We start from the raw sequence: 24,457 nt of genomic DNA, 5'->3' as shown, positions 1-24,457 counted from the left end.
TTATACCAAAATGAGATTAGAGCTTGTTCTTCCACATCTTGTTGTTCTGCTTGCAGTTCCAGGAGCTGAGCATTCCACGGTTGCCATAAATCCCCCCCTGTAAATAGCCCGGGATGTCCTTTGAGCAGTACAGCTGTTAGAGCTTATGAGCACCCCCAGGAAAATCAAGATGCTGCAGTGATGTGAAATCTGCACCTCCGTGCTCCTGGAATTGGATCATTCATCCCATTCCAGCACAAGGTCCAATTTGGCTGCCTCCTGCTCCTACCTGGCTCTCTGCATCAGCTGGGAAGGAAGGAGTGGGGCTGTTCAGACTCAGACCAGCGCACCCTGAATGCCACTGCCTGAGGTGAATCCCATCCTGAACAGAAAATCAATCCCTCTGCATTTCCGTGTTTCCATCCCAGCCCAAAAACACCCAAACTGTGCTGTCATTTGGTGTTAAATCAGCCCTTCTGCAGCCCGCTGATCCCTGCAGGTCTGGAACATATTTCAAACCTGTGAGGCCATTGACAACTTTTTCACCACCTCAGCGGGGGCACAGTGATGTCACTGGAGTTGGTTTGCAGATGAAAAACTGTTCTTGGGCCTGGCTGGTCTTTAATCAGCACAAATTGGGAGATGTCTGCTGAAATAATACATGAAACAAAGCAGAGTTCGCAGTGCAGGGATGAGGAAGGAAAGCCGGGACTCAGAGGGACCAGGGAGAAGGTGCTTCCTGCCTGGGGATTAAAGAAATGTTCCTTTAGTGCTGATTGAAGCAGTGCCTCTCGAGAGCCCTGTTTGGTGTGGCCTCTGCTGTGCTGAGTGACGTGTTTGGTGCCTCAGCCCCAGTGACAGGCACAGGAAGGCACAGGAAGGCACAGAAAGGCACAGAAAGGCACTGCCAGCGGGTGCTGGGTGGGTCAGGAGCTCCGCTTCGCTCCGAGCTGACACCTGGGCAAAGGGGTGGGCACAGTGCTGTGTGATCCCACAAGGCGGGGAAGGGTCAGAGTCATCCACCTGCTCATGAACGAACGTGCTTGGGGGTGAAGCCTCTTTTCCCAGCTGGAGAACACATGTGGGATGCCGGGGGAGCTGGGATTTCTGCCGCCCCTGGGGCTGGGGGCGCTGTGAAAATCCAGGCTCCCGTTTAACCCCTGGCATAACCCCGCTTGTGTCGTGGTTTTGGGGCTGGTTTGGAGGGACGGGCGCGGTGCCGGCAGATGGCAGTGCCTGTCAGAATTCCACTGTCGGGAGATCAGAATTCCACGGTCGGGAGCCCCGGGAACGTGCCCAGGCCGGGTAAGGTGTCAGTGCCACGGCACGAGGCAAGAGCCACTCCTGCCATGGGAGCCGTGCGGGGCTGGGCAGACACCACCCCACAGCAGCAGGGACCCCTCCCACGGCCCCCCTGCTCCCCGGGACCCCATCCACGCGTCCCCAGGGCAGACACATGGGATGAGCGTGTGGGATGAGGGAAGGGAGGCTCCCCAGCCTTGGCCGTGGCACACCAGCCTTGCAGTGACTCTGCTCCTCTGGGGCTGCCGGTTGGGCAGCACAAAGGTTCCTTCTACATTTCCTAGCACAAAAATTCATTCCAAATCTTGTTAACAGAGATGAGATGAAGGAGGAAGCAGAGCTGGTGCCCTTCTGAAGGTGGCACTGTCCTTAGTGCTGGGGAAGCAGCATCCAGGGACCGGCTCGGAAAGCCAGCGCTGTGATTTAGGGGGGCTGACTCTCCCACTGGATGAATTTACCCTTTAGTGCTTTTGAAGTAAGTTTGAATGCTCATTAAAAATACCCAAACTCCGACTGTCCTCCCCAAGCAGCACTTTTGTAAGGCCATCACAGACATACCCCTAAAAGGTAAAAGTAATTCTCCTAAAAAGACATTCCTGGCAGTTATGAGCAGGCAGAAGATCTGATGGAATTTCCCAGGATTTGATCAGCAGTTCCCTACCATTCCTTTCTTTCATTGCAGGTGGGTTTGCTGCTGACTGGAATTCAGTCCTGAGCTGTTGCAGCCTTGCTGGGCCCCCCTGTGCTGCTGCTGGGGAAACAGGAGCCGGCCTGGCTGGGCCGAGCTCACTGCCCACGCTGCGCTGGAGTGCCAAATGCGAACTAACATGTGGAAAAGCAAAATTACATCTGCAAAACTGATTTTTGATGGCTGAAATCCTTGGTCTGGCTCCAGATTCCTGTCCCATCTGGACAGATCCGGCATCCACATCCAGAGCAGGGAACAAGAGCACTGATAAAAAGAGGGTGTGTGTAGAGATGGGCTTTCTTCTCCCAGTCCCTGGGCAGTATGACTATTAATAATCTTCAAACCTGTGGTTATTTCCCTCTCTTCAGCATGTCTGTCTTTGATTTTTCCAGTCTAGTCTCCATAATAAGGTGTTATGTAGCCTAGATTTGAGCTGGTTAAGAATCAAGTTTTCTGATCTACATGAAGTTCCACTAGTTCCCCTTTTCCCCATTCCTAAAAAAAAGAGAATGCAAATAATGAATTTCAAAATGTCTATATAGGAAAATAAAAGTATCATTCCAATGCTGATGTATCTCATTAGTGATAGTGTAACTTTTAAAGAAAGAAAAAACTGAAAATCATTCAAAGCTTGCAAATTCCAGCAATACCTGCACATTCCTGCACAGTGCTTTGGTTTGGGTAAGTTCTCTTTTCCTGACCAGACAAATCTTCTGTGAAAGCTTTTCTGACGGGCTGTAATGCGTGTGCTCCTGGAACAGGGAATCAGGGAGGACAGGGGACAGGGCTGCGGGAGCAGGGCAACACAGCCTGGGGGTAACCCGCAGTCACCAGGGAGATGTGTCTCAGATACGAGGCTGCCCTGACATTTGCTTTTCAGAAAAGGAAATGTCTCAGTAAGCTGGGGAGACAGTGTGGTATTATCAGCGACAAAGAGAAAAAAAATAAAAGAAGAAGAAAAAAGAGAAAGACAAAAAAATAATGGCAAAGCCCTGAAGTGCTTTGAGAGCAGTCCCAGGCAAACCCCCCAACTCCGTAAGCAAACACCACGGCACAGCCTGACGGGTGCCAGGCGAGGGAAACGTGCCAGGGGAGTGATGCTCTCCCCCTTTCCCCGTTTTGCCCACATTCCCCGGTCCAGCCCGGCAGAGTTTCCCCGGGGCCGGTGACGATTTCCACACGTGTGAACCGCGCGGCTCCCGCGCCCTCCCTCCCTCCTGGCTTTTAGGAACTGCTTTCTGTTTGTGTGATTTTGAGCCACAAGCACAGCCCCCACCCCCTGACGAGCGCCGGCCCACCCCGCGGCCCGGGAAAGGCGATCCCAGGAGGAGAAGGGAGCGCTCAGCGCTGCGGGAGCCGCTCGGGAGATGCCCGGGAGCCCCTCGCTGGTCGCGCCCCGTGAGCTCGGAGGTCTTTCCCGAGCACGGAGCTCCTGCGATCCCGAGCTCCCAAGGCAGGGATTCGCCTCCCTCCCCTCCCGGCAGCGCCCAAACCCCTCCCTCGCCCCCCGCCCCTGCGCTCATTGAGAACAGATAAGGCGCCGTCACACGCAGCCTCCGCGCCCTCCCTCTGCCCCAGCCCTTCAAAAGCTCGGGACCACCACGGATCCCTCGGAACAGGAGAGGAGCAGGGAAGCGCAGGCGAAGGAGAGGCAAAAGTGACAGCGCAGCGGGGGAGGGTGAGGGCTTGGAGCGGAGCGGGGAAATCAGGGATACCCACGGACAGGGGCGTGGGCATCCTCAGTGCCACATCGATGTTTGCTGCCAACGGGCAGCGGCAAGGAGGCGGGAGGCAGCCCGGGGCTCCGAGGACGATCCCGGCTCCCTGGTGATGGCATGGACCGGCCGCTGCTCCCGCAGCAGCTCCCGGCCCCGCTCCTGCCCCCGGCCAGCTGCCCTCCGGAGCCCAGGCGCGACTCTGATGCGGAGCCGCTCGTAGCAAGTAAGTTACCGATTCCTTTGTTATTCCAGGTCACTCCCGGTCTTCTCCGGCTGCAAAGGATCGGGAGCCCAGCAGGCAGCGGGACAAACGCGGAGCTGTTGGGCCAGCGGGATGCCAGGCTCCTGCGCCCAAAGCTGCCGGGGTGTGAGCTGTGGACATGCTGCTGCCTAACTCGCAGCTGCCAGGGAACTCTTTGGGAAGGCAGGGATTGGATGCTGATCTTGGGCAAAAGCACTGTCAGATCTAAAGGTGGGATGCAAGAAAAGACGTTAAAAAACAGGAACTGCTCAGATACAGGATTAGTGGAGACCACTGGAATGCAAAGGGCGCCAGGAGACTGATCAGTGAGCAGCCCCGAATTGTGTGGAGTGACTCCACAATCCTTATCTGGAGTCCAAGATTAAATTCTTTCATAATTAGGATACTTGCCAGTCAGCTTGGAGTTACAGAGCCCTGGCAGGGCAGTCTCCAGATGAGGAAGTGGCATGTTCAGCCCTTGGAGGGGACAGGGAATGCAGAGCACTGGGAATCCCTCGGGGGTTATGGCTCTGGGAGGTAAAAGCATGACTGATTTTTTTACCAGTGTCCTGTTGCATCACTCAGAAAGGCGCCTGGGGTTCTCACTGTGCCAGCACATGGTGCTTGGGAGCATCAGGTTAACTTTTACACAGCATCTCTCCTTGGGCTTGAGCAGGGAGTTTCAGGAACCAGCTGATAACTGGCAGAAACTGGCCCCATCCCAAAAAACTTACCTCTGGCTTTTGGAGATTCTGTCACCAAGCAGCTGCTTCCTCCTGTGCCCTTTTACTTTAAAATAGACCTTGAATTTGTGGAAGAGGGGCTCGGGGGAATCCAAACTGGCTTTTCTCACTGGTTCTCTGACCAGGCCGAGCAGCCAGGATCTCCCCGAGAAGGTGGGGAGTGTGTGGGGCAGTGTTTGTGCTGGGGGGTTATTTCACTTCTGGGCTTCAGTTCTTTGCCTCACCATTCCTACCCAGCTGGAGATAAAGGATCAGGATCATTTCTGATTCCCATGGCAGAATATTCTCCAACCCTGGAAAGTTCCAGCCCATTTATTTGCAAAAAAAGGGCAAACAGAGCTTTGGAGTAATATTCCAAGGCAAATCCCCAGACTGCACTATTTAAGTCACCCACTTTCTATTGGGTTTGAGGTCAGGAGAGGCACCTGGACACTTGGGGTGAGCACGGGCCCTCAGCCAGCAGCTTGGTCTGAGGTCGGTTTGTCCCTCTGTGACTCCTGTGCCCTTTCTGCAGCCGGTTCGAGCACTGCTGAAGGCCTTGGGGCAAAAAGAGCCTGTGTTTGGGCAGTCTATCTGTGAACTCTTTGTTGCAAGGTACTGCAGAAACATGAAGTGTTTCAACAGTTTTATTGTATTTCTTTGAAGCAGATTACAGAGTGATTCTCTGTTGCTGTGATGGTGAATTCCTGAACAATGGAGAATGGGAACGTTGGTGCTCCTGGGGCAGGATTTTCTCCTAGAACTGAGATTCTGCTTTCCCAACATTCAGTGTTTTCTGTTCAGTGTAAACAGCCAGGAGCAGGAGAAACAGAGAAACAGGAGAAACAGGAGTGTCTGATGAGGACAGAGGTGTCCCTGTCTTTGTTCAGGTTGAGAGACAATGATCAGATTTCCAATGACACCATAAGGTGTCCCTAAAAATAGAGATGAGGTGAGAGGCCAGGGACAGAGAGGCTGCAGAGTGCCTCAGGCACAGTCACTTCCTTGGAGGTGGAATCAAATTGATTTATTTCCAGGCTCTATTTGTTGTTGATAGAGAAAATATCATTTGACTGTTCCAAATCAAGGAAAACACCTAAGAGCACAATACTGTGGTTGCATCCTTTGCACAGGCACTTGTCCTGCTCAAGGTCTTGAATACAATGAAGTACAACAGAATTGCTTGGGAGTTCCATGGATTAATTCCTCCAAGGATTGGAGGATTGGTGGAACTGTGCCATAGGAAATACTCCCAATCTTATAGAAACTCCATACTCTCCAGTCCTTGTGCTCTAACAAGTTGTAAAAGCCTGCATGATGCCTCAAAAGGCATTTTCTAGTTTTCATCTTCTTCTTTTTCTGTAAAAAACCTCCTCCCAGTCTCTCTCCTCATCACACTTTTGTGTCTCCACTCTTTTCTCTATAGGTCTGGAGTCATTATATTTAATGCAGCTGTGAACTTGTGTTATGTGGGGGGGTTTATACTTCAATCCATAGTTGAGGAAAAAAACATATTTGAAACCTGTGGCTATTTGACAGAACAGAAACTGCCTTTGTTGGCTTTGGAAATAATCCTGCTGGGTTATTGATCCGAGGGATCCGGCTGTGGGGGCTTTGCAGAGTGACCTTCACACACACCTGAGGCAGGCAGGGACTGCATTCCCTGCTGCTGGAGTGGGGCAAGGAGGAAAGAGTTCTGCAGTGATTCCAGGTGCTGATTTAGGATTTTGGAACTGCTAAATTTAATTCCTGCCCTGCCACAGACTCCCAGCTGGGTGTAGAAGAACTAAGTGTCTTTGTGAGTAGATAGAGCCCTTCCTTGGTCCAGGCATCTCAGGAAATACATAAATAAAACTTTCCAGCGTGTGATAGCTGCACTGAGCGCTGCGAAACACTCGGATGCTCTGGGAGTGGGAGGGTCACGTTCCTCCCTCACAACCAACAATGGAAGGGCCCCAGGATATCCGAGGAGAAGGATGGATTGGGAGGTAACTCGCAGGTAAAAGGAAAGTGCAAATGTCCATAAACCCTTCCTTGGGGTCAGGTTGGCTCCCCAGTCAGAGAGATTTTCTTTGGAAAGACCGAGCACCTTCTGCTGGGGTATTTCTGAGCCAGGGGCACTCTGGGCACACAGGAGCTGTCACAGCCCAGCCCAGCTCTGTGACAAGCACAAAGCCACCCTGCCCCTTCAGATGGACCAGCAGCCACCCGTCTTTGTGACCTGGTGGTGGGGTGAGGTCTCCTCCAGCCCCAGAGGAATCTGCTGTTACATCCTGAGTGCCAGGAAAGTGGTGCTGAGACTTATCAAAAACTCACAGAGGAGATGAGAGGCACCTTCCCACCTCAGCGCTGAGTGAGGTGACACTGGGAGAGGCAATTACTGGGATCAGGGAGCTTTTGTGCCACAGGTCTCCCTTCTTTTTCCCTGCCTTTCAATAGCACAGCTCTTCTGCAGCCTTCCCTCCACCTGTGGACTCCTAAGCACTTTCCAAAGAGACAGCCACCAAAACCCCAAAGCTTTATTTATACAGAGTCAGAAAGATGGAACATTCCATGGTTCACCCCAAATCCACCTGCCTTTCCTCACCTTGCATGCACAGCTCTGTGTGGAAGGGCAGTCTGGTGGTGTTGGCTGTTCAGTCCCACTCACACACAGGCAATGAAGACAAGGGTGGAGGAAAGGTGCCTTTCTCAGGGAAATCAAAGCCCCACCTAAGCCAGAGCCTATCTAAAGTCATTTTTCTTTGGGTTGTCAAAGGCCATCTTCTCCTAAGATTTCTCCTTCCTCCATCTTTCCATGAGCACTCAGTGTTCAGCAGCCAATGCTTTTATTCTCTTCGGGTGCTGCTGCTTTCATTTCCTTTATTCCTGCACCAACTTCCCCACGTTGCTCTTGTCTGACAATTAAGAATTTCATTCCCTTGCAGCACTGCAACCTAAAGCAGAATTATGTGGCCCAGAGGAACCTGGGCACAGTAACCTGGTTTATGTGGTGTGGGCTAACAGGCAGCAAAAGAACCAGGTCAGGTTTTTCAGTGATCTCTGTTCAGTATTATTGGTTGCTTGTTGAGTAGTACAGGACTCATTGTCTGCAAAAAAACAATGACAGGGTTAAGTAAAAAAATACTCTTTTGGGAGGTGTGGGAGGTTTGCTAAAGAACGGTTGCTCAATTATTCTCCTAATGTGAGAAAACACAGGCATGAGGTTTAAAAGAAACAAAAAGAGGTCTGCTTTTACACAAATTTGATGACAGATTCGCATCTTCAGACTCCACCTGCCTGCCAGTTTAGTCCTTTCCAGCATCAAATCCCATCCCCATGGAAATCTGTGTGTTTACTGCAGCCAGATCAGCAATTGTTTAAATGGGAAAAGCCCCCCGGTCAGCAGGGAAAGAAGTTTCTTCAAGTGTTTTGTACTTTTACCTTCAGTGATGTCTCTGGCAAATTGCTGGAGCTGCCAGGAGCACCTCAGCTCTGTCAGGAGGGGCTGGGAGCTGCTCTGCCAAGCGCTGCCTCCTGGAGATTCTCACCTAACCCCAGCCTGACTCTTGTGCAGCAAATCCCAGCCCCTAAATGTCGCCGCCTGCCTCGAGTGTGTCATCTGGGCAGAGCTGAACATCAGCAGGGCTGATAAAAACCTCTCTGCAAGGCTGATAATGCACTGACTCACAGCTCCTCATGCAGTAGCCTGTCCTGAAGGAAGGCAGCTTTGTACAGAAGTGACATTTTTATTATCCTGGCCTCATTTAACCAAAGATGGTAAATGCCAAAGAAACAGAAGAGTGCCTGTGACTGTAAGAGGCAATTTCACCTCCTGGCTCTCTGTGCTGGAGGGAGCAGGGATTTACAGACTGCAGCCGAAATCTCTGGGAGGTGCATGAACATATTTACCACGATGTGGCAGAGATGTTTATGCCTGGCAGCAGTGGCTGTCCATGACACAGTGAGGAGTTAACCAGGTCCTTACACAGTTGCACTGCTCCTTTCAGAGCATCTTCTCATTTGGGCTAAAGTTTCCCAGGGCCCTTAAAATCACAAAGGAATGACAGCAAATTTCCTAGAAGATTCTCATGCCTGGGATCTCACAGACCATTCACATCCATATCACAAATTTTACTGCTGGGGAATTAAGGCAGAAGCAAAAGCAGTGATTTGCTCAGAATTAGAAAACCCTGGAATCATTTGGAGCAGAAAGCTGGATAGTGTGCAGCCATCCAGAGCTGTGCTCAAACTGCTAACCAGGAGCATTCTGTTTAAAGACTCTGAAGAAAAAATTCATGTGCTTAATTATTTTCAATAAGCACAGACTGAGATTATGCTCACACTACAACGGGAGAGTTACAGATGAAATATCCATAGGAATTGCAATGCCACTGAAGCTGTCAGTGAAGTTCTTATCCAGCAGGAATTTTTCTGCATTACTGGATCACTTGGAAGGTGTTCCTGAAGGTTTGCAGAGATGCTTCAGCTGAGCTGTTGTTGGAGATCAGTAGCACTACCAGAGATGTTGCCAGTCCTGTGAGTGTCTTAGTTAAAAAGGTTCCTCTATACATTCATTACTGGTCAGCTCCTCAAACCTGCTCCACCAGAGTGATATTTCCAGTGATTTAGGATTTTTGGTTGCTTTTACTCTATTCTGTTCTTTGTAGTAAGTTTTAAGATCCTTTTGGTCTCTTTGGTGTGAATCCAGAACATGAAACCTTTCACTCTAGATTGATGTCTGAAACGGGATTGTTCTCTCTCCCATGGTGCCAGCGAAAGCTTTAAATTTACTTTTATAACAAAATTATCTTTAAAACAAGTCTTTTAAAATCGAAAACATGCAACCCTTGCCTGGTTTTACATTTAGATTGATGATAAGCTTTTTAGTCCAAATGGAGTAATTTTGGATTAATCAATCAATGCAAACATGCATCAAGAATATTGTTTGTAAGAAGGAAGCGAGGAGGTTCTTCACTACCTGATTCCCAGTGGATAGGAGGCTTCTTTCTCTATTAAAGAGGGGGAAAAGGTGTCTGATTGCTCTGCCATGTGCTTTCACATGCTGGGAAATGAGAGTCAAGCTGTGCCCCTGTCATTTTTCAGCACCTTGCAGCACTTTGCTCACGTGTAAAGAGACAAACTTCAGAGTGCAGAGACAGCCAGGCCAGGGGGTCGGGAGGTTTCAATTGCACCAGGCAGTGAAAAGGGCTGAGGACGAGTGTGAACACACCCCGAGCCAGCTCTCAGGAGGGACAGGAACAGAGCAGGGGGGGACTATTCTGTCAAAGTCCTGGATGCTCCCGCTGGAGGAAGGGACCACACAGCACTGGACACCTGATCCCTCCTGATTTCCCCTCCCAGCGCCTCGAATCCCCATTCTCTGCCCCTCACCGTGGCTGCAGGGGCTCAGCCCTGGCCCCAGCCCTGCCAGGCAGGCGCTGTGGCAGCAGGAAGCTCTGCTGGGCGCAGATGGTTGGGCTCCCTGCGGAGCAGAGCCAGCGGGGCTGGTTCCAGCAACAGGCTCCGGCTGCTTCGTTGGAGCAGTGATTGATGGTGACTTAGATAAGGGCCACGAGGAATTCTCTGCCATTAACCAGACTTGGCTGCAGCCGAATGGAAGTGAAAATTTGTTGCTTCATTTATTCATCCTGCCTCTGCTTCCTTCCCGCCCACCCTTTGTGCTTTTTAATACCAAAAAGATGAAGCTACTTTGCTCAGTCTTAAAAATTGTCTCTCCCAAGATACTCTTAATTGTATCTCTACACCTTTTCTCATTCACAGGAGCATAAGAAGATTAAAGATAGAGGGAGCAGTGATAGATTTAGTTAGGTTTTAATAGGATTTGTAGAGGACAATGCAGGGAATGAACACCATACAAAATATTGCTGCTCTATCTTTGATATCCCTAAGGCTCCTTAGGTAGTCTTTGACAGAGATTTTGTCTGCGCCCTGCATCCAGAGTCAAGACTCTCATTTTTTAAAGGAGTATCTAATCATCTCAGTAAACAGGATGTTACATTATAACTGGCAGAAAGCATTGCAGCCTTCATCTTGTGTTATTTATCCTGGTAAGCATAACTCTGAACGTCGACAGTGGGATTGTTAACAGCTCTCTGATGCGTTCCTAAGAGCGCCCAGTGATTTTGTCTAATGTCAGGTGGAGCAAAGGGGTGAGCTCTGACAGATCTCATTAACAGCAGGCCTGGGTTCATCACACCTTCCAATGTGGGATTCAAGATGCTCAATTAAATGTTTATTTCACGTTTGAAGCCCAGGCTCACGAATAAACTTCCAGAAGGTGATTCAGCACTCCTGAAATCTGAATTATCCCTGGAGATGCCTTTCTCTGCTGACTGCAAGGGAAGCCTTCATGCATAATTTAGACTCATGTGAGATTTAGGTAGACAGCGGTGCTCAGCGCTTTCTCTTAATTTCTAAGGTTTCTCTTGATATGCACCCAAAACCTGAGGCATCAAAAAGCTCCTCCTGAAAAGATGTTGACACATCTTTACTTTGTTCCAACTTGTGATCTCGAGCAAATTTAGTGTGTAAAAAATCTAAGGACAAAAAGAAAGCCCCAAAATGTTCCAAGGTTTAGCTTTTCCACACTCCCAGAGCGTGCCCATCACCCTGGCAGCGGCTGATGCTTGAAAGGCCTGTGTGTAATAAGCCAGTCTTTACTTCCAGGTCACTGCAGAGTTGCGTTCAACAAGTGGCTGTTGTGGGAGAAGTGTGAACCCTCCAGAAACAACGTCCTGATGGTCCAGATGGGGAAATAAAATGGCTTTTGTCTCTTTTCCTTCTGCCTGAAACTGTCTTTCTTTGTTGTGCAGCCCAGCCATGGCTGGAGATTCCCGGATCTTCATGAACCAGGACATGGACATCGGGGTCACATCCCGGGAGCCCAAGAAGATCCCCAAGCAGGCTCGGGATGACGTCCCCATCGCCACGGACAGGACCCGGCTCATTTCTGCCGAGGGCAAGAAGCCACGGCAGCGCTACATGGAGAAGAGCGGGAAGTGCAACGTGCACCACGGGAACGTCCAGGAGACCTATCGGTACCTCAGCGACCTCTTCACCACCCTGGTGGACCTCAAGTGGCGCTTCAACCTGCTGGTCTTCACCATGGTCTACACCATCACCTGGCTGTTCTTTGGGTTCATCTGGTGGCTCATCGCCTACATCCGGGGAGACCTGGACCACCTGGAAGACGAGAACTGGATCCCCTGCGTTGAAAACCTCAGCGGGTTTGTGTCGGCATTCCTGTTCTCCATCGAGACCGAGACCACCATTGGGTACGGCCATAGGGTCATCACAGAGAAGTGCCCCGAGGGCATCGTGCTGCTCCTGGTCCAGGCCATCCTGGGCTCCATCGTCAACGCCTTCATGGTGGGGTGCATGTTTGTCAAGATCAGCCAACCAAAGAAGAGGGCAGAGACCCTCATGTTCTCCAACAACGCCGTCATTTCCATGAGGGATGAGAAGCTCTGCCTCATGTTCCGGGTTGGGGACCTCCGCAATTCCCACATTGTCGAGGCTTCCATTCGAGCCAAACTGATTAAGTCCAAACAGACCAAAGAAGGGGAGTTTATTCCCCTGAACCAAACGGACATCAACGTGGGATTTGACACCGGAGATGACAGGTTGTTCCTGGTGTCCCCTCTCATCATCTCACACGAGATCAATGAGAAAAGCCCCTTCTGGGAGATGTCCCGCACCCAGCTGGAGAAGGAGGAGTTTGAGATTGTGGTCATCCTGGAAGGAATGGTGGAAGCCACAGGTAAGGATCTGTCGACAATCAGTCACGGTTTTGAGGAGGAAAGGGGCACAGCGAAGGGCAGTTTGGCGTTAGGATTTCACTGCCCATGTCACCTGGACTGGGAACACAGTGGAGTTTGTCCTTGGGAAGTGCCTGACCCGGGCAGGGTGTCTGACATAACCAGTAGTGAAAGGTGGGGCCTTTAGCTCCTGTTGTAGGTCTTCGCCCTCTTTTTTGTAGTGTTTCACCCTCTTTTATAAGTCTGGGATTGAGGTAAAGGGGTTAGTCCAGGAGCTGCCCATAACCACTTAGAACTGATCCAGAGGAGAAAGAAGCAATGGATTAAAGGAATTCATGAAGTCTCTGGTGGACCTGTTTCCTGTGATCAAAATTCATGGTGCGAATCTTTTCCCATTTCTCCTCTGTGTTAAAGACTGGCTGTAACTGTGCTATTTTAGGTACTGCTGTAGTGTTGATTTTAATGGGGGCTATGAAGTGCCCAAGTCTCACTGTATCCCATAAAGCAGCACGTGCTGAGGCTGAATGACTTGCACGTGGTGCAGGACACACATCCCCAGAAGGAGCTCAAAGAGGAAAAATACAGAAACTGCTTTTGTGACTCTTGCAGCCCTGCAGCTGCTTAACAGCTCAGACAAAGCTGGGTAATGGGAAATTAGGAGATATCCTCAGCCCATTCCCAGTTTCCTCCTAGGGGTGTGCTTGTGGCAGGCGATGAAAGAACTCTGTGTCCGTGTAGAGTGAATGTGGAAAAGTGGTGAGCTCCAGCTGTCCGAGGAGTGGGAAAGGCAGCTGGGGGGAGGGATGGGCACAGAGGCTTCCCAGCTCCTTCCCACAGGTGTCTCCCACATCTCCCTATCTCCCTCTCTCTCTGCCTGGGGAGGAGGCTGCACCTGGCAGTGGTGGCACTGTGGGTCATTTCCACTTGCATGAATTCCTTTGTTCCAGGTTTCAGGAGGAGCTGGCAGCTCTTCCTGCTGCACTTGTGGCACAGCAAGTGTGTCCAAGCCCCTGAGATGCTCAGGTCCCTTCCAGGCAGGATTTTCCAGCCTGGGGTGGGCAGAATGCGTTGGTGGAATCAGGGTCTGCAGGGGGAAAGGGCTGCAGGCAGCTCTGAGGAGAGAACTCCTGGCTAAAGATGAACAAATGAAGTCAGAGGTGCAAAAAAAGCTCTTATGAGCAGGTTTCCCCTTTGGTGTTTCAGGATTTTAGTTATGAGCTCAGGGTTTTCCTGTGGGTGGTGGTTGGATTTTTTTCCCATTCTCTCTGAATCATTAGCAGGGGTTTTCAGCTTGTTACAAGTGCTCAGTGGTGTCAGCACCCTGTCTCACAGATTCTGCCCCTTGCTGACTGTTAATGTTATCCCCTCCTGCAGATTTGCTCATTAGTCTCCCAACAGCCAGAGGAGGAAAATCTCTCAAATTCCTGCATCCCAAACCTTTGCTCCTAGAGGCAGCTGTCTAGAGAGGTAATTCAGTGTCCCAGAGTCTCCCTTTAGGTGACAGCAGTGGCTGGCTTCCCCAAGCAGAGCTGATGGGAGGGGATGGATAAGTTACATTCCACTGAGGCTGGAATATGTGCTGTGGACGTGGAACTCACCTGGCACTTCCAGGGAAATGTTCTTCCTCAGCAGAGCATTGTAGAGACGTGGCAAAGGAAGGGGTGGGTGGAAAAGACTATCAAAGGCAAGGATTTGTAACAGTGACTTATTCCGCAGCCTAAACATTTATTAGAGGCTGGAGCCTCCTAATCTGAGCATGGAATGCAGCTCCTTGTTTGTCCAAAGCCTCTTTCCCTGTCACACAGTGACACTAGAAATGCTTTGAACTCCTGCTGCTCTGCCTTCCTCGCAGGAAGGCTCAGCCTCTGCTGGGGATGTGTGAGAGGAAGTCATTATCAATAACAACCTCGGAATTAAAAGCATGGCATGGGAATAATACTGCCTTACAAATGGGCTCCTCTCCCAGAGGGATCACACAGGCCGGGCTGTAATGGTGTTAAGGAGCACACATCCGTGGAAATGAATTATCCTGGGCTCAGAAGGCAGCCTGGGAAATCCCACACTGCAGCTGGGGGAGGCACTTTGCACTGAACTCGGAGCTGGGTGGACCTTGGATGATTCCAGGATCCGATTTGGAGGCTGGGATGTGCCTTGAAGGACCTATGGCAGCCAGGGGGGAGGGATATTTTGTCACAAGAAGAATGGCCTGCAGAGACAGTGTTTGTGCTTTCCTGCTTCGTCCTCACACTTGGGAACACTGATAAAGCAGTTTGGGGTTATTAATCCCTCCCTCCACACCTTAAAATCTGCTCCAAGCAAATTCTTTAGGCTGTTCCCAGCCCATGGCACTGCTCAAGCCCCATCTGCTCTCAGGAGTGGTGTGATATTTACACCCAGCAGGACTTCTGTTAAATCCTGACACTGTCACAGCCTGGTCGGGTTCAGGGCAGCGTAAAATACAACAGAGAATTTGTTCCCTTAGCAACCCCTACGAAAAATTAGGAATCCACTCCCCAGAGTTCAGAGGTACCACTGGTCAGAACATACAGCTCTGCTTCCCACCAGGTGTTTGGAAAGCAGGTCAGAATGGTGACTGGCAACATATCAACGACTACAGAAATTTTAGCATGACTAAAAGTGAGGATGTTTTTCACTGATAATTTGGGACAGCGATTTTATAGCTATTTTCAGTAGATTTAACCAGGCACACACATATTACAAATGTAATGTATTGTCTCCTCTCAAACAAGCAGCTCTATTTACTGACATTTAAGTTTAATTCTGACCCAGTGCAAGGCAGAGACGGTAAATAGCTTCAAATGAAAAGTGTAGAGTAAATGCTGAGGAGTTCACATCCTTCAAGACATTGGGGTTTACATTTTTACAAAGTGAAACATTGTGGCTTAAAACAATGATTTTGTGTTCAGGTTGCCTTGACTTTTCAAAGGCCTGAGTTACAGCACATGAAGAACAGCAGCTCACCGGCCAGCCTAAAGCACAGTGGGTTTATTTTGCTGAAAAGGACAATAAACGTGGTGTTATTCCAGCGAGAGCCCTGGGGGCATCCAGGGCTGCCCCACTGCCTGACCCTCAGAGCCAGCCATGGCACAAAGCCAGATGTGGCTTTTCCCATCGATATTTGGGATGGGCGAGGCACTGTGGCTCCTCAGCGGATGGGAAAGGCCAAAGGCAGAGTGAGTTTCTGGGCAGATCTGTTGTGGTCATTGCTGGGTGAAACAAGCACTGTGAAGACAAAATCAATATTGCTGACAAGTGTTCTGACTCCAGGGATGCTTTGTGGGTGTCTCGGGGGCAGCAGCATCGCTCCCAGTGCTCCTGATGAACTGGGCACAGGGATTACTGCAGGGAATTCATTATCTCTGCCTTATCAGAGCTGGACTCTTGTCAAGATCAGCTGCCCCAAATCTGACCTGCAAGAAAAGGGAACAAAGCAAAGGTGGAAAATCTGTTTGCACTGCGAATACATTTTTGCTTTCCCTGCTTCTCTGCTTCCCAAAATCTCAGGGCCACCCTCGTGACAGGACAGCTCCTGGTTGCTGTTGGCCAAAGCTCCTGCCCTTCCCCTCCTGATCCCAAACTGAACACAGTTTGGAAGCTGCTGGGACAGGGCAGAGCAGGGCAGGTCCAGCCCCCTCCCAAGTGGTGCAGAATCAGCTGGGCTGTGATGAAGGATTTGCCTGATCCAATTAGGGAACATTAGCAAGTCCAATTTTTTTAAATACTGTTTTTCCCTGTAAGCCATCACTCCATGTGCTGACACACTCTGCATATCCTACCAGACTTCCTGGCAGGTGATTTGAAGGGACTCTCTTCTCTTCCAGCTTTACCCTTCCTCTGCTGTTTGCTGACAGTTACTCAAATCCTGCTTTTTCCGTAGCTTCCTGCTGCCCTCATTCCCTGGGCTCAGCCTCCAGCTCTGCTCTCTGGGCACGGAGGGGGCAGAGCTTGTTACTCCACTCCTGGTCCTCCCTGGTTTTCATTGCCTCTTTTCCCCAGCACAATTAAATAAGGCACAAGAGACACTCCAGATGCCTCATTAGTCCAGTCACTAAATGAAGTTTTAATGAACTCTTATGTAAGTACAGGTATATATTCTTCTGGCTTAGAGTCTGTGATAAAAAGGGATTTAGTGATTAGAAGTAATTAACCCATCCTGTCCCTGTGGGAGAGTAGGCAAACAGCAGAGTTTTCGCACCTCCATTTATCCACCTTTCCAGAGGACAGAGTGCAGTTTCCTGGCTGTAAATGTAGGGCCAAATGGAGTAGTGACAACAAAAGATATGCTGAAATTAATCATTATTTTCATGGGAGAACAACGGAAGGGTAAAATTACTAAATTGAGTTTCTGGGCATTCATCATCTGGTTTGGGTTGTCTTGTGTTGTTTTGCATTTTGCATATAAATAACTTTTCTGTGAGGAGGACCTTGCAGAAGTGTTACAGAAAGTGCCTAAAACATTATAGGGAAGAGCTGTCTCAGGTCATTGTGCCTGAGGTGCCCTGCAGTCACTGTAAACCCCTTTGGGAGGGACCCGAAGTTACCTGGTGTGAGCTTGGCTCCGGCTGGGCCTGGTAGAGATTATGGGAATTGAATCCAAGGTCTTTACATCATAAAGTCCTTTTATTATATTTTTTTCCCCAGTGCCTAGGAGCTTTTGCATGCCTGGAGAGCATTCAGATAAATTAAAATCCTATTACTCTCCTCTGGCATAAATATCAAAGTGAATCAAGCCCAGCCATGTCCTCTAAAGGAGACAAGCACAAATAATTGGAGGACCATGCTCCTACCTTCTAATATTCCTTTTCAAGTCGGAGGAATATTGACTTTTTGGAGGTTATAGTGTTCTTTGGTCTAATTAACACAGAGGGACTAATAACTTTTATAACTTACCATATGCTAATGTAAATTGAAAGACATGTATTGCTTAATTACAGCAATAGAACTTAAATTTTTTATAGCCTCTCCTTGCCACCCCTAAACTTCCATCACTGCCACTGCACCTCCGAGGCCATCAGCTCCTGGGGTGTGGGTGTTCCACAGCTTCAGAGCATCTGGGAGAAGGGGAAAAGTCACCCTGGACACAAGAGAATGTGCAAACAAGGGCAAAGGAGGGAGATCACTCCCAGCAGTGCCCAAGCTGGAGGGAGCTGAGCAGATCTGGCCCAGCCCAGCCCAGCCCAGGCACATGACATTTCTCAGCAGATAATCACTGAGCTCCCTGGAATTTCAATGAGCACAGTTAATTTTAGCCTGATGAAAAATGTGGTCTTGACACCCCCAGGGGCTGGGATATCTCTGCCCACTGAGGAGGTTCAGGCCATGGAGCAGCACTGGAAGATTCGCCTCTGCTCGGGGTGGGATCCCATCGAAGCCTGGGGATTGCAGAGCACCCTCTGCGTCCCCCCGTGCTCTCCCATTACCCCTCCAGTGAGGCCACCTGGCTCGGATGGGATGTTTGCCAAAAATCAGCATCCCCCAACAGCTGGGGAGAGCCTTTGGTGGTACAGACAGCTGCAGCTGCAGATTTGGGGTGACGAGGGCTGGTTTTACCTGGGAACCAGGATCAGCGTCCCCTGTGCCGGCATGGGGCAGCGCAGAGCTCTGCTGCAGGGGCAGGATCAGAGGGATCAGCTCGGAGCAGCCCCAGCCCCGTGCTGAGCCAGCTCCTCCTGCCCTTTGTCAGCACGTTCAGACATTCCCAGCCCTTTGATAACGCAGGAGCCGCTTGATCCCGCTGATTGTGATGACAGGAAGGAGCCTTACTGGAGAGTTCCCTGGCGCTTGTTTTACAGCAGCGTTTCCTCTGTTCTCAGACGTGGTGAGACACCTGCTTTAATGCACATCACAGTCTCTGCACCTTTTCAGCTGCTGGGAAGCAGAACGGAGCTGGATAGGGAGGATCCCTGGCTGCCTTCAGCAGGAACAGGCACAGCTCAGTTATTGATCTGTGGCTCCAACCCACAGACAAAACATCCACTTCTTAGGACTCTGCTATAATGAAATTATCACTAAAACTCTGGGAAATATTTATTGCACAACTTGAAACCAGGATACAGTGCCCTGGTCTCCAGCTGCTATCAATTCTGTGACTGGTTCCAGCTTTACTGAAAACTTGATACATCTGCTTCTAACTTCAAACAGGTTTTATCTCTGGTTTCTATTAAAAATGAGTTTTGTTTGCAACACGAAGCTGAGCTGCTCAGTGAGAGATGAGAAAGCTGCAACTAAAAGTTGGCACCTGAAGATTTCTCATATCATTCCATGTTTTCCATAACGGACAGATTGCACACATTTATATTGAACATAAACTTTTTTACATTTAAACCAGATTGTTTGTTAGATGAAACTTCTAATGGTCTTACAACCTGGAAAATAGGATAGAGTTGAAAACTGTGTGTCTGTGACTTCAAGTACATCTACTTGGACCGCACAAAGGAAAATGAGGATACAGGGCCATGAAGATGATGGGATGGAGCAGCTGTCCTCTGAGGCAAGGCTGAGACAACTGGGATTGTTCAGAAGAGAAGGCTCCAGGGAGAGCTCAGAGCCCCTTGCAGGGCCTAAAGGGGCTCCAGGAGAGCTGGAGAGGGACTGGGGACAAGGCATGGAGGGACAGGACACAGGGAATGGCTTCCCACTGCCAGAGGGCAGGGCTGGATGGGAGATTGGGCAGGAATTGTTCCCTGGGAGGGTGGGCAGGCCCTGGCACAGGGTGCCCAGAGCAGCTGGGGCTGCCCCTGGATCCCTGGCAGTGCCCAAGGCCAGGTTGGACAGGACTTGGAGCAGCCTGGGACAGTGGGAGGTGTCAATGTTTAATGTCCCTTCCAACCCAAACCATTCTGGGATTCTGTATTCTTTTGGCATGAAGTTTGTTTAAATGAAACCTCCAAATGCCACTTCTCTGTACCTGCACCATTTAAACCCAAAATGTGTAGTCATATCTTCTTTAAGGAAAGGATTAACAGCCTTTATCAGGGCCATACGTACTATGGTTAATAACATGGCAAGAAATTTGGAGAGTTTGGAATCTCTCTTGAGTTCTTGTGCTCCTCGAAGTGTCAGGGCTTCAGGGCTGCATGAGTGATATGGAAGAGCAGGGATGTCACAGCTGGTGTGGCACCTAGATCTGGGTCTGTTTGCAGCCAGGAGCTTCACTGGCTGATCCTTGTGGCTTCCTTCCAATTCAAGATATTCTGAATTCTGATTCTACTTGATGTATAGGAGCATATCACAAATGATTCCCTCTACCTGTGACATCCCATAGATTCAGATAAACAAGAATTCTGCAATTAAACAGGTGATTTTTTCAGGGATACACAGAGGTCTGAGTCCAGGGGACTGCTGTGCCCCACTGCAAGGGGAAACTGGCATATTCCGAGCATGGAGGGCACACGTTGTGTTCCAGTGGAAGTGGCTGCATCCATGTGCTCTTAATAAAAATTAGGTTTATTGTTTCCACACCTCTTCTGTCATCTTTTCACAGTCACAGAGGCAATAATTAGCTAGGGACATTACAGATGCATTAATTAACCAGGCTGGAGAGCACAGGGCAGCCTGCAAAGCAGGCACTTAATGGAATTTGAGGCAGAGACAATGGTGTTGTTTACTGGGTGATGTGGGAGTTGCCAAGCAGTGTGTCCCCACGCAATTAAACACCACTGCACATGTGCTAAAAAGGAATATTTGAATGGGATTATGGAGCAATTACAAGTTGTCTTATTGTGCTGGCTCAATGTCCCCCTGGGGTTACAGAAAGCAGCTCCTGCAGGAAGCTGGCAGCAGCAGTGTTTGGTTGCTGAAAGCTTTCCATTGTTCCTGCCCTAATTGAATCCTTGGAGCAGGACTGGGACGGTGTCCCAGGAGCTCAGGTTCACTCAGGTGCTCCCCCAGGGAAGGAGCTATTTCAGGCCCGGATTATAAGGCAAGAGTTCCCTTAGGGACCTCCAGGCCCCCACATTTCACAAGGACACCCCATCTTTGCCCCAGGGACTCCTTCATGGTACCTTGATGCAGCACTTGGAAAACCAGGGTAAGAATCAGCTGGTTCATTCACAGGGCTGATCCTGGAGCCTGTGGGGTCTCCTCTCCTGCTCTCCTTGCTTGCTCTGGAGGAGGAACTTGGAGGCCTTTGAGATTTCTGGTGCCAAACCAGCTCTGTGCAAAGGGAAAAGGGCTGGTTTATTTTAGCCAGCTGCTGGTTTCCAACCTCCTGGCACGAGGCAGCACCACGAAATGGGATTAGCCCTGCAGCCCTGACCCCCATAGCCCAGGAATAAAAGCCCTTGCCCAGGGAGGTCAGTGTGTGAGCAGTGCCGGTGACACAGCTTCCCTTGGAAAACCTGTCCCAGGACTGGCAAATCAGCAGGACTCCGGGCTTCCAGGGTGAGTGGAGCTGGCCCAGGGCAGGAGGGCTGGCCCTCTTCACGGTGAGGGCGGGCGATGCTGCACATTGCAGAGCCACCGGAGTCAGGAGTGGCCTCACCCTGTTCTTCAGCTCTAAAGCAAAAGCCGAGAGTTTCCTGAAAAGACGCTGAACTTCCACAGAGCTTCTCCTTAAGGCGGCAACACTTGGGGTGATTTTTAATTCCCTGGCTGTGTTTTTCATGGCAGCCTCTGCACTTCCTGGTTCCTTCCAGCCCAGGAAGCAGGCACGCTGGAACACTGTGACTAACGCTGTACTTGTTGTTCCTGCCCAGAAGCAAACACTCCTGCAGATCTTCTTGAGGGGAAAAATTGGGTTTTCAGTCTGTGCTACAAAACTGCAGATGTCTCAGCATTGCGTGTGTCACCGTCTCTTCCCCTTTCAAGGAACAAAATACTCCTGGGCTGGTAGCTTTAAACCAAGGAAAGCAGTGAGAGACTTTCGGTTTTGCAGAGCACTTGCATGTGTGGGTGTCTTTTAATGGTCTGTAGCAATTCTGAGAACAAAATATTCCTCTTTTCACAAAGGCGGGGTTTTTTTAAAAGGAAAGGGGTTTTCTGATTGCTCTGAGATTTCAGTCACTTAGGAGCTCACAGAGTGAGAATATGTGCTATGCTCTTCCCTGAATGATCTGACACTGAGACTTTTCCCCCTATGCATTACTTCAGATTTCTGTCTGTGTGCTCTGGGCTGCAGGAATTAGACTTGAAAGTATTGGCCAGAAACTGGATCGAGTGCATGTTCTGAATGCATTCCAGTCCGGCCAATCTCTCACCCTCCATGAGAGAACACTGGGAGGACTTTGTGAGGTTAGGTTTTCACTGGAAATTAATTTCAAAATCAAAACATAATTAGAACAAAGAGAAGACGAATGTTTGGAAGAGAAGTGAGCCTTGACATTGCGAGGTGATTCCAAGGGCATTTGCACACAGGTGTGCTTATCCTTGCTCTGCAAAGCTCTCTTTAAACTTTTCTAAAGTAGGGGCTGAGAAGCAGCTCGACAAATATCAGTGCCCTGTTAGCCACAGTTCATTCAATCCACAACCCATCGGGACAAGGGATTGAACCCTCCAAGGGGATTTCAAAGCCAGCTTGGTTGGGAACCTCTCACCTTCCGGGCTGTACGTCCAGGTGTGTGCGGCTGCGTGCACAGGAATTGTGGCACTGATCCAGAGGGAATTGTGGCACTGAGGGAGAGGGAATTGTGGCACTGAGGGAGAGGGAATTGTGGAACTGATGGACAGGGAATTGTGGCACTGATGGAGAGGGAATTGTGGCACTGCTGCTCAGAGAATTGTGGCACTGCTGCTCAGGGAATTGTGGCACTGCTGCAGAGGGAATTGTGGCACTGCTGCAGGGGGAATTGTGGCACTGCTGCACAGGGAATTGTGGCACTGCTGCAAGGGAATTGTGGCACTGCTGCACAGGGAATTGTGGCACTGATGCTCAGGGAATTGTGGCACTGCTGCAGGGGAGTTGTGGCACTGCTGCACAGGAATTGTGGCACTGCTGCAGAGGAATTGTGGCACTGCTGCAGGGGAATTGTGGCACTGATGGAGAGGGAATTGTGGCACTGATGGAGAGGGAATTGTGGCACTGCTGCACAGGGAGTTGTGGCACTGCTGCTCAGGAATTGTGGCACTGCTGCACAGGGAATTGTGGCACTGCTGCAGGGGAATTGTGGCACTGATGGAGAGGGAATTGTGGCACTGCTGCAGAGGGAATTGTGGCACTGCTGCACAGGAATTGTGGCACTGCTGCTCAGGGAATTGTGGCACTGCTGCACAGGGAGTTGTGGCACTGCTGCTCAGGAATTGTGGCACTGCTGCACAGGGAATTGTGGCACTGCTGCAGGGGAATTGTGGCACTGCTGCACAGGGAATTGTGGCACTGCTGCAGGGGAATTGTGGCACTGATGGAGAGGGAATTGTGGCACTGCTGCACAGGAATTGTGGCACTGCTGCAGAGGGAATTGTGGCACTGCTGCACAGGGAATTGTGGCACTGCTGCAGAGGGAATTGTGGCACTGCTGCACGGGAATTGTGGCACTGCTGCAGGGGAATTGTGGCACTGCTGCAGAGGGAATTGTGGCACTGCTGCACAGGGAATTGTGGCACTGATGGAGAGGGAATTGTGGCACTGCTGCACAGGGAATTGTGGCACTGCTGCAGGGGAATTGTGGCACTGATGGAGAGGGAATTGTGGCACTGCTGCAGAGGGAATTGTGGCACTGATGGAGAGGGAATTGTGGCACTGCTGCAGGGGAATTGTGGCACTGCTGCAGAGGGAATTGTGGCACTGCTGCAGAGGAATTGTGGCACTGCTGCAGGGGAATTGTGGCACTGCTGCAGGGGAATTGTGGCACTGCTGCAGAGGGAATTGTGGCACTGATGGAGAGGGAATTGTGGCACTGCTGCAGGGGAATTGTGGCACTGCTGCAGGGGAATTGTGGCACTGCTGCAGAGGGAATTGTGGCACTGCTGCACAGGAATTGTGGCACTGCTGCTCAGGGAATTGTGGCACTGCTGCACAGGGAGTTGTGGCACTGCTGCAGAGGGAATTGTGGCACTGCTGCAGAGGGAATTGTGGCACTGCTGCACAGGAATTGTGGCACTGATGGAGAGGGAATTGTGGCACTGCTGCACAGGGAGTTGTGGCACTGCTGCTCAGGAATTGTGGCACTGCTGCACAGGGAATTGTGGCACTGCTGCAGGGGAATTGTGGCACTGCTGCACAGGGAATTGTGGCACTGCTGCAGGGGAATTGTGGCACTGATGGAGAGGGAATTGTGGCACTGCTGCACAGGAATTGTGGCACTGCTGCAGAGGGAATTGTGGCACTGCTGCACAGGGAATTGTGGCACTGCTGCAGAGGGAATTGTGGCACTGCTGCACGGGAATTGTGGCACTGCTGCAGGGGAATTGTGGCACTGATGGAGAGGGAATTGTGGCCCTGCTGCTCAGGGAATTGTGGCACTGCTGCAGGGGAATTGTGGCACTGCTGCACAGGGAATTGTGGCACTGCTGCAGGGGAATTGTGGCGCTGCTGCAGGGGAATTGTGGCCCTGCTGCAAGGGAATTGTGGCCCTGCTGCAGGGGAATTGTGGCACTGCTGCAAGGGAATTGTGGCACTGCTGCAAGGGAATTGTGGCCCTGCTGCAGGGGAATTGTGGCCCTGCTGCAAGGGAATTGTGGCCCTGCTGCAGGGGAATTGTGGCACTGCTGCAGAGGGAATTGTGGCCCTGCTGCAGGGGAATTGTGGCACTGCTGCAGAGGGAATTGTGGCACTGCTGCAGGGGAATTGTGGCACTGCTGCTCAGGGAATTGTGGCACTGCTGCAGGGGGAATTGTGGCACTGCTGCAGAGGAATTGTGGCACTGCTGCAGAGGGAATTGTGGCACTGCTGCACAGGGAATTGTGGCACTGCTGCAGAGGGAATTGTGGCACTGCTGCAGGGGAATTGTGGCACTGCTGCACAGGGAATTGTGGCACTGCTGCAGAGGAATTGTGGCACTGCTGCAGAGGGAATTGTGGCACTGCTGCACAGGGAATTGTGGCACTGCTGCAGGGGAATTGTGGCACTGCTGCACAGGGAATTGTGGCAC

General features: G+C 50.6%; 1 protein-coding gene across 2 annotated transcripts in view; it reads left to right on the top strand.

The window, feature by feature from the left end:
- The first annotated feature begins 3,317 nt into the window (after positions 1-3,317).
- Positions 3,318-24,457, top strand: part of KCNJ5 (potassium inwardly rectifying channel subfamily J member 5) — an 84,876-nt gene continuing 63,736 nt past the window's right edge. The window contains exons 1-2 of one of the 2 annotated variants that reach the window (XM_032133858.1): positions 3,318-3,910; positions 11,466-12,412. In XM_032133858.1, coding sequence (XP_031989749.1) covers positions 11,473-12,412 — 940 coding nt within the window. In that variant the 5' untranslated portion in view covers positions 3,318-3,910; positions 11,466-11,472. The remainder of the gene's footprint in view (positions 3,911-11,465; positions 12,413-24,457) is intronic. The other variant, XM_032133857.1, reaches the window with a different exon arrangement.

This window comes from Corvus moneduloides, chromosome 25 (assembly GCF_009650955.1).
Source record: "Corvus moneduloides isolate bCorMon1 chromosome 25, bCorMon1.pri, whole genome shotgun sequence".
In the NCBI taxonomy this organism is placed as follows: Eukaryota; Metazoa; Chordata; class Aves; order Passeriformes; family Corvidae; genus Corvus; species Corvus moneduloides.
The sequence above is the reverse complement of the archived record's forward strand: the minus strand, read 5'-3'. Positions and strand labels throughout refer to the sequence as shown.